Consider the following 10,283-nt stretch of genomic DNA (forward strand, 5'->3'; position numbering starts at 1 on the left):
AGTTACACATTATGGAATAAAAGGATACAACCCTGAAATAGTTTTGGTAGTCCAGACTGTCACCTACATACTGGCCAGTCTCAGTTTACCAACATGCTGGTCCTCAGCACCAGCTCACCAGGTAAAGGACAGAGAACAGAGACACACAGCAGCACTCAGTCTCAGCATGCATCTCCATGGTGACCACCGCAGTAAGGACAAAGGGAGTTGTATAGATACAGTTTATTTCATACCTCATTTTAACAATTCTATGGGTAAAAGCAACAAGCAGTTTAGAGTTTAACCCCATGAACACAGCATATTTAAACACTGATTTTATACTACGACATTTCACACTCTGATACAACACTATGGGTGTCAGTAACAGAACTTTCTCACTACACATGCAGAGCCAGGAACAGTTCACTCTGTACCTCCTCTGCAACTTACTGTTGCTATTGCTCCTCACCACCATATTTGGACGTAGTTTTAGGATTCTACATATTAGCACTCATTTCAAAGTACTGTGCATGAAGATGGCCATTACTTGACTTGTATTTAGTATATGCAATTATATTAATGCCTAATTTGCCAGTTCTGTTTTTAATTGACCAGTTGTCTTTGTTACTGTATCAGACTGTAAGGTATTGTAGGTGACTAACTTCATTTAATTAAATGCTATTTCCAAAAATGTATGTTCATAAAATAACTGATGTCACATGCCTTGCATTTAATATATCACTATTTATTTATTTATTGGAGAGGATTTAAGTAGTTGCTGAAGTATCAATTGCATATATTTTTATATATGCTAATGATGTAGTACTCAAGTGTAACTCAAATTAGTTTTTGTAAAAATGAGAAATAGGTGAATTTTCATCTGCACCTCTCTGTCTAACTGTAAGAAAACAGGAAGTGCTGAGGCTTTAACACTCATTATTTCTCATTGTCAGTCAGTCACTAGCAGGACAGTATGGACTTCTGTCCTCTCTCTGCGCTGCTCTGTGAGTGAATTATGCCATTATTATGTTATTAGAGTGAATGCTAATATGTTGTTAATATGTAGTCTGAGGATCCTGAGTAATCAATTTCTGTGTGGTTAAATCAAGTTTTGTAGCTCAGCTGGATTTTAAGTTATTTGTATGCTGAAGTCAGTGTAGAGAGTTTCAGTTTAAGGTACTTTTGACATTCAAGAAATATAAGGTCCAACTGACTTTCTCTTTTTCTGAATGAAAAGACTTGGATTGTAATGTTACTTATTGATTATATCAGGAGTTGGATTTCTCTGTTGGTATATTTGTACATTGGCTTGTTAATGTTTTCAGGACTTTCATTTAATCATTTAATCAATTAGTGACAGGTATTCAGAAATTGACGTTACTTAGTCTGTTCCAGGAAGATGTTTATGTTCATAGAGTGAGTGACAGGATAACAGATAAAACAGTACAAAATGAACAAGTATTGATTTGGATAAGTTTACATGTGGATTTGAGAATAATGTAGCATAGTGTTTGAACCAGCATTAATACAGATTCTGTGAAACTTAGTCAAATTCAGCTCTTCAAGGCACTTGGAGCCTGTGATAGAAGTGAATGTGTGCTATTAATGCATAATGTTGTTTACGCCTCTCCACATTTCTAGTGCTGCTTCTGCTCATCTGCATCGTACAAGCTCAAGGTGATTCATACTCATATCTTCATTTAGTTGAGAGGTGGGCAGTTTTATTCACAAGGGCCAGTGGGTCTGCAGATGTTAAGTGCATTGAAGGTAGTGCACACAGCTAAAATGACCAGTCCCAATATGATTAATCCACTTAATGAAGACTAAAACCAGCTGGTTGAGTGTAATAGCAATGTCTTTGCTCCTTGGTTGGAATGAAAACCTGCAACCACAGCCCTTGGTAGATAAGATTGGCCACCAAAGATATATTGAAATATTGCAGTTGCATTCAATGTTGTAGTGGCCCTATGGCAAGCTGACCCACTCAGAGACAGGAAACAGAGTCTTTGCTCTTTATTACACATACCTCACACTTACAGGCAAGTAGCCACAAGCTCCATACTAAAGCAGAAACTGAAAGAAAAGTACAAAAGTAATGCCAGGCACAGACATAGATGAAGAGGGCAGACAGGAACAGAAACTCCTCCAAAACATGTGCAAAATAATAATATGAGCCAGTGTGAGTTTCTGGGTCTGTTTAGCTCATCCATTTAGAATCAGCTGACAAACAGCAGTAACAATAACAAAATGTTAACACACCAGTATATCCATGTGTGCACATCAGCTATTTAAACAAGACTTGATGTACCCTGAATATCAAGTGTAACAGTCTCTCAGAACAGCCTGAGGTTTAATCTAACAGACACTGAAGCACCCTGGTAGCCAGTCTTCATACTGAAGCACCCTGGTAGCCAGTCTTCATACTGAAGCACCCTGGTAGCCAGTCTTCATACTGAAGCACCCTGGTAGCCAGTCTTCATGCTGAAGCACCCTGGTAGCCAGTCTTCATACTGAAGCATCCTACCTGAACTCTCAGCTCCCACTTACTCCTTAACTTGAGTCCTTTTTGGTGCTGAGGGTTGTGAAGCCAAACCCGTCTCCCAGGAGCAGCAGCTCGTTCTGCTGGTCTGTTTCCTACAGCCCTCACAGATCTGTCAGAGCAGCTCTCTCACCACTTCTCTAAGATGTTCTTTCAGCACAGGTAGAAGGAAATTTCACCCAATAATATACAGGTAGAATTAACTCACATCCCATAATATACAGGTGCCAGATGGGAACCACTCAGAACTCATGCATTTAGAGTTGGGGTCCACCTTCCTCACCAGAGTTCGCACACTTCAGTTTCCTCCTTTTTCTCCTAGTTTCAGATCCGAAACCTCTCGTCAGTAGTGACCAAACAACTGAAACTGAAGTTGCAGACTCAGAGACCGGTAATCATGTACACAGATACACAAAGAGGGTGGACTGAAACAGGGAACAACTTCCAAATATGCTGGTGAATAAGATTCAATAGGAGATCAGTTCTTAAAATTCTCCAGTAATAATAATACAATATTGACATATTTTAAACATGTTCACTAAGTAATTTACGTGATGTATATGTGATCTCTCATCCTGCTACATGTAAGGATTCTGGAAGTGACATTCTGAGCTCAATTTTTCTTATTTGTTCTGAATTTAAAATGAGAAGAGTATTTTCAGTGAGCATAAGATTAGCATTTTAACTCTTTGTCTACAAAAGGGAAACTCACAGTATACTCATGAAGGTCTTTGTGTTTTTAAAACCTTCATTCCAAACAGATTTTGAAGAACATTAGGTTTTATTATTATAATTCTTTTAATATTGAAACTTCATAGAATATATACATTTAAAATAAACATAATTTGTGATTATTTTACTGACTGCCTGAAACATAGTAAATAGCTGATCAGAGAGGTTAATACTGAGTAATGAACATGTGATGTAGGGGCAAGTAGTTAGTTAAAGCTGGAGAGTCTTTATTATCATTACTAATGAACTGGAGTAAACAACCTGACACAGCAGCAGTAATAACTCAGTGTGTTGAGAACAAACAAAGGAGTTTGAGAGCAGCTAAGGCAACGTGCTCTAGGAAAAGGATGACTGGAAAAGTGCAGCACCGACGGCACGTACATGTGGGTTTAAATAATGTGGAGAACAAAAGAGGGCAAACGGGGAATAGGTGTTCATGATTATTAATAATTGGGAGGGTGGGAAGGGGGCAGGTGTGGTGGGTGGGGGCAGGGGTGGAGTGGTGGTGTCCCTCCTGCTGTGTACTCAGCGCACCACGACAGAACATTTGTTATTGAATTATTACAGTGGGCCCAACGTCTACACTAAAAATGGAGTCTGGCTGGATAGAAACATTCATAGCATTCAAAACATTGTAAGTAGTGAATGTAAAGGGCAGAGTAATACAGTTCAATGCATACACAGTTATGTATTAACACATATATGTATATAGTAAGCTAATGGTTTGATGTAATAATGTAATGGTAATACTATGTTACTCTGCAGTGTTGATCTCATACTGTGTTATTCTGCACATGTCCTTCCTCTGTGTCATGCTGTAATATTCTGCATCACTGTGGTGTCCTCATGCTTAGTGTGACTGAGCACCAGTCTTCACGCTCGGGGGTCTGTGTGTCAGAAAGTCTAATACCCAGCTGCAGATAGACTTATAAAGACCAAGGCTACTTGGCTCTAGTCTGGAAGGAGCAAAAAGTGTTAAAAGCAGAACTAGAGTCTGTAAATAGCAACTTGGAATGTCCAAATAATGTTGATGTAAGGACAGATAGAGCAAGCATATGCAGGTGAACATTTAATAAACATACTATCAAACAAATCTTCAAGTGTAGTCAGGCAGAGCATGGTTAAACAGGGGCAGGCAGTGGGAAACCAGGCAATGCAAAAGAGAGTCTCACAGTCCAAAAATCAGCAGGGCAAACAGGAGCAACATCGACGGACGATGGCAAGGTGAAAAAACAATGCAAGAATGTACGGGGCACGGAGACAATTCACAAGAGAGACGGCTTACAACACGAGACATCTTAACAAGACTTTGCAAAGTGAGGATTGTAGAAGTGACGTTTAAAGAGTTCCTGATGAGGATGAGAGTGTATGTGCAGACAGGGGTGTGCCCAGTGGCTAATAGATTGGCCTGACTGATCAGTGGACTCTAGGAGGGACTGTAGCAAATGGTGTGACAATTGCTTTAGTTCAAAGAATGATCTTTTTAATTGCCTAATTCATGTATTTCTACATCAATAATTAGGCATGACTGATCGGCAGACTGATCTGATCTAGAGGGTGTGACAATTGTTTTGGTTCATGTATTTCTACATCAATAATTAGCCAATATACATGCCATATGTATTGTGTTATGACAATAGGTATTAAAGGATCAGTAAGGAATGTACTTATAAAAGAGCAGTTTTTCTTTTTATTAGTAGACATGTGTGCCAAGGCAATCCAAGGTAAAATGTCAGGGCAGTTGGTCAGCTAAAAAAATATGCATTAATTCCCACAGCTGAAAATTGAGCCAATTTAGATAGTTTGGAAAACGAGGCAGGTAACTATACAAAAATCATTTATTTTTGTTAAAGTGTAGAATGCATAGCGTGTATCAGAAACATTAACACTGAACAATATTACACAGAGGTGTGTAATTGCTTATGCATGTGTATTGCACACTTAGCAGGATTTGGTTCAGCACTCATGAAACATCAAGTGGGAAACTTTAATATTGAACAATATTTTTTAAATATTGTGCTCTTACAGAACAACCAAAAGCTACACTTTCATTACAACATGACTGGAAAGAATTTTTCATAGGAGAGACTGTCACTCTTAAATGTGTCATACCGGAATATGGAAGTAGTGAGTGGACATACAACTGGTATAAGAAAGGAGATGGAGATAATCCAGTTCATTCTGCTGAAGGAAGCGGTGGGAAAAAGGATTCAGACAGTAATCAGTACATAATCAGCCATGTTGAAGAGTCTGATGCAGGTGAATACACCTGTAGAGGAACAGAGGCAGGAGCATCCCGCTACTCCCACACCAGTGATGCTGTTACACTGACTGTATCAGGTGAGTGTGATCATGCATTGACAGAGTGATTAGACACCTACATCCTTACAATGGAGTTACTCAACTTTGCTTTAATCTTCATCTTGTAATTGGCATAAAAAAATTAAAAATCACCAAACAATCCACAAATAAATATTTCTTTATAAATTATTTCCATGAGAGCGATGGCATTAGAGAAGCAGGTGTGATCAATGTTCAGTAAACTCAGCCTCACCTCACCATGCAGTCAGTACCTATGTATTGAGAGTGATTAGGAACACACATCCTTACAATGGAGTGACTCACATAACCTCAGTGTGATCAAACTGAAGTAATATTTTTGCAGTTGTTTGTTTTAATCATTTTATTTTTCATCTTATAATAGGCAAATGAACAAACTTTAGTAATTTGTTTATAATTTATTGAATTGTGAGCAATGACAAAGATAGTACAAATGTGTGTCTCTCTCAGTAAAGGATGAGTGATGTATTTAAAACAAACTCTCTTTCCCTACATAGAAGGGCTCATCCATTCCATTTATCATCACACTGTCATAAAACCTGCTAGTTTTCCTTTCCTGCTACAGTGTTTGTGGAGTTTTAGGCCAGATTCATCCACCCTCATCAGACATAAATACTTGTTTAGTATTGCTTGGTAATTTATGATGATGATTTACTACAGAGTTTATTTATCTGCATCCCTTGCTGCTCCACTGGCACTTTTTAGAATAAGTACTGAGATAAGTACAGTACAGAGATGAGTACAGAGGTGCACAGAATGTGAAAAATAAATTGAGCAACAAGCTGGAAATTTGGTATAAATTACTTCAATGACAGCAGTGTGATTAACATGCTCCAGCAATGGGTGGTGTATTACATTTAGCTTTACTGCAAAATGTAGAACATTCTGGTGCTAAAACAGGGAGCCAGAGAGGAATTATAATGAGAGGATGTGGTTGTGGACTGTCTCACTATAATGCACTCTTGACTGTGTAGAAACATGTTAAAAGAGACAGATAATGGCAACATCTAATATGGCATGAAAAGCCCTTTGATGCTGCATTCTGCTCATTCTTGCTTATGCACATATACTGCACACTAAGCATGATTTGGTCCAGCACTCATGAAACATCAAGAGGAAAAACAAGATCAGCCAGCATCAACTTTGGAATACAAATATTTTACACTGGTTACACCACTTTGATCATTTAGGCAATGTGTTGCCTACCAGGCTTCACCACTAAAACTTCTTCAGTAAACACTGAATGTAAATACTGCACTAGGCACAAAGCATCTTAAGATGATAAAGCTTCTGCTTGTGTTTTAAGGGCAGAGTCTGATACATTAATCATTTCATATCAGTGAACCAAACTACTTAAATAAGCACATAGTATATATCGGGTGAGTGTGATCATCTCTTCAATATTCATTAACCCCAGGCTCACTTCACCATGCACTCAGTACTCAAGTGTTGCGAATGACTAGGGATCTATACTTTCACAACAGAGTTGCTCTAAAACCTAGTGTGATCAATATGATGTAGCACTAATTTCAGTTGTTTGTTTTCATCATCATTTTATTCTTCTTCTAAAATTAGGCTGTCCAGACACAAAATGCATGAAGCAATCAAGTGTAAATTAATCTCTGTGCTAGAGGTGTTTATCTTTTTATTATAAGCACAGAGGTGTGTACCTGGATATGCACATATATTGTGCACTAAGCAGGAGTTGGTTCAGCATTTATAAAACATCAAGTAGGAAAACAATATCACCCAGCAAGCAGGAACTTTGGAATACAAATATTTTACACTTTTTCAGTAAACACTGAAACTAAATACTGCGTTATACACAAAGCGTCTGACGATAAAGCTTCTACTTGTGCTGTAAATGAAGAAACTGATACATTCATCATTTCTGTAACAGAGCGATCAGGAGGCGGACGCATTCGCTGAGAAGAGTGAGATTTATTAGGGGCAAATCCAAAATCAGAGTAGTTACAATAGTCCAGGTTCAGAGATCCAAAACCGGGAATCTGAGAAAACATAGTAACAGGGAACAATATGAAAACAAAAATGGAAATAGGCTACAACAGAACAACGCAAAGGAAGAGAACAGAATGGAAAACAAAACTGGGAAGTAAACCGAACAAAGACATGAGACTCGGTAACCATGATGACAGGATGCTAGGGAGGGGCCAATCGCGACAATTTCATCTCACTGAACAAAGTGCTCCATTAGACACAAAGTCTATCTTAAGGTGTAAAGGCTTCTACTTGTGTAGTGTGAGACTCTGATACAGTCATCATTTTATATCAACAGTAAGACCCAAACCATCTGTGACGGTGCAGCCTCAGAGCTCTGTCTACACTGGAGACATCGTTACACTGAGCTGTAATATACAGTCGTCTGTAGGATGGAAGTTTCTCTGGTACAAATACAATGGACAACCAGGAACGCTGACCAGTACAGATGAACATTCCAAGACAATAAGTTGGATAATGTCTTATGTAGGACGATTCAAGTATTATTGCAGAGCACAGAGGGGAAACTACCACACACATTACAGTGAGGTGGCTGAAATTACAGTATTAGGTAAGTTTTCCCTTTTTGTTTTCCTTATACTTTGGCTTTGAAATTATTTAGAAAAATATATGATGTTACATTTATAATTAAATATTGTTATTAATCATTAGATATACGGTGTACGTTGCAGAAGTATTCATTATGTTGGAAAGTGAGACCATAGGCTAAAAAGAAAGTACAGCCATCTGAGCTAGCAGAGGTCACTCACATATTTGATATTAATCAGCAGTACAAATAGTTTAGCGATGATATACATAAGGAGGAGTAGCCAATCCCTAATATTTATTACTTCCATGAAGGTGCTAATTCCTGTATGCAAACAAAGTCAGTAAGAGCCAAAATACTCACAGACCAGTGGAGCCCTCACACTGATTGTATTGGGTGTTGTAGCTGTCTCACATCTACTTGATACAGTAGAAAAAGCAGCTCTAGTTTTGTGATACCAGTACATTTATAGTACATAGACATGTGAACAGCTTCATCAAAGTATTACTATTTTAAGCAATGTTTTATTAGAAATATATTATTATATTTCCACAGCAAGACCAAAAGCTGTGGCCTCCATAAAGCCTGATCCACAGGTATTTGTGGGGGAGACTGTCACTCTCAGATGTGACATACAGGGAAGCAGCATCTATAGGTGGCAGTACAGCTGGAAGAAAGAGGGTTCAGAGAGAACTATCAGTAGTGAACAGGAGTACAATATCGGTGGTGTTAAAGATTATCATGAAGGTGAATTCACCTGTAGAGGAACAGAGGCAGGAGGATCCCGCTACTCCCACAACAGCGATGCTGTTAGACTGATTGTATCAGGTGAGTGTGATCATCTCTTCAATATTCATTAACCTCAGGATCACCTCACCATGCACTCAGTACTTAGGTGTTGAGAATGACTAAGGATCTATACTTTCAAACCTGCTGTGATCAATATGATATAGCACTAATTTACAGTTGTGTTTTCATCAGTATTAAATTTTACTTCTAAAATTAGGCCATTCCGACACAAAATGCATGAAACGACCAAGTGTAAATTTCTCTCCGTTTATTAATTTTTGTCACTTGCTGTTCCACTGGGACTTGTCTCATACTGTGATAGATGTCTGTTTATTTATTTATTTTAAGCACAGAGTTGTGTAATTGGCTGTGCATGTATATTGTGCACTAAGCAGGAGTTGGTTCAGCATTTATAAAACATCAAGTAGGAAAACAATATCACCCAGCAAGCATTAACTTTGGAATACAAATATTTTACACTTTTTCAGTAAACACTGAATCTAAATACTGTGTTATACACAAAGCGTCTGACGATAAAGCTTCTACTTGCGCTGTAAATGAAGAAACTGATACATTCATCATTTCTGTAACAGAGCAATCACGAGGCGGACGCATTCGCTGAGAAGAGTGAGATTTATTAGGGGCAAATCCAAAATCAGAGTAGTTACAATAGTCCAGGTTCAGAGATCCAATACCGGGAATCTGAGAAAACATAGTAACAGGGAACAATATGAAAACAAAAATGGAAATAGGCTACAACAGAACAACGCAAAGGAAGAGAACAGAATGGAAAACAAAACTGGGAAGTAAACCGAACAAAGACATGAGACTCGGTAACCATGATGACAGGATGCTAGGGAGGGGCCAATCGCGACAATTTCATCTCACTGAACAAAGTGCTCCATTAGACACAAAGTCTATCTTAAGGTGTAAAGGCTTCTACTTGTGTAGTGTGAGACTCTGATACAGTCATCATTTTATATCAACAGTAAGACCCAAACCATCTGTGACGGTGCAGCCTCAGAGCTCTGTCTACACTGGAGACATCGTTACACTGAGCTGTAATATACAGTTGTCTGTAGGATGGAAGTTTCTCTGGTACAAATACAATGGACAACCAGGAACGCTGACCAGTACAGATGAACATTCCAAGACAATAAGTTGGATAATGTCTTATGTAGGACGATTCAAGTATTATTGCAGAGCACAGAGGGGAAACTACCACACACATTACAGTGAGGTGGCTGAAATTACAGTATTAGGTAAGTTTTCCCTTTTTGTTTTCCTTATACTTTGGCTTTGAAATTATTTAGAAAAATATATGATGTTACATTTATAATTAAATATTGTTATTAATCA

At 38.2% G+C, this 10,283-nt stretch overlaps 1 protein-coding gene across 3 annotated transcripts; it reads left to right on the forward strand.

The window, feature by feature from the left end:
- The first annotated feature begins 721 nt into the window (after positions 1–721).
- LOC145643436 (leukocyte immunoglobulin-like receptor subfamily A member 2) lies at positions 722–10,249 on the forward strand. Of its 3 annotated transcripts, none has more exons than XM_081694685.1 (7): positions 722–983; positions 1,621–1,656; positions 2,841–2,909; positions 5,279–5,590; positions 7,887–8,159; positions 8,691–8,963; positions 9,914–10,249. In XM_081694685.1, exons 1-7 carry the CDS (start codon positions 953–955, stop codon positions 10,225–10,227), a joined length of 1,308 nt encoding a protein of 435 aa, XP_081550811.1. In that variant the 5' UTR covers positions 722–952; the 3' UTR covers positions 10,228–10,249. The 3 variants fall into 3 exon arrangements, with proteins under 3 accessions (XP_081550811.1, XP_081550813.1, XP_081550812.1); XM_081694687.1 differs by having other exon boundaries at positions 8,899–8,963; positions 9,914–9,995; XM_081694686.1 differs by lacking the exon at positions 2,841–2,909.
- Positions 10,250–10,283: the final 34 nt, after the last annotated feature.

The sequence above is a fragment of the Electrophorus electricus genome, chromosome 13 (genome assembly GCF_041902795.1).
Source record: "Electrophorus electricus isolate QZ-2024a chromosome 13, ASM4190279v1, whole genome shotgun sequence".
NCBI lineage: Eukaryota > Metazoa > Chordata > Actinopteri > Gymnotiformes > Gymnotidae > Electrophorus > Electrophorus electricus.

Coding starts and splice junctions, on each gene's coding strand:
- LOC145643436 (XM_081694685.1), top strand. CDS start 953: ATGGACTTCTGTCCTCTCTCTGCGCTGCTCT. Junction 984..1,620: donor TCCTCTCTCTGCGCTGCTCT/GTGAGTGAATTA, acceptor CCACATTTCTAG/TGCTGCTTCTGCTCATCTGC. Junction 8,160..8,690: donor GGCTGAAATTACAGTATTAG/GTAAGTTTTCCC, acceptor ATATTTCCACAG/CAAGACCAAAAGCTGTGGCC.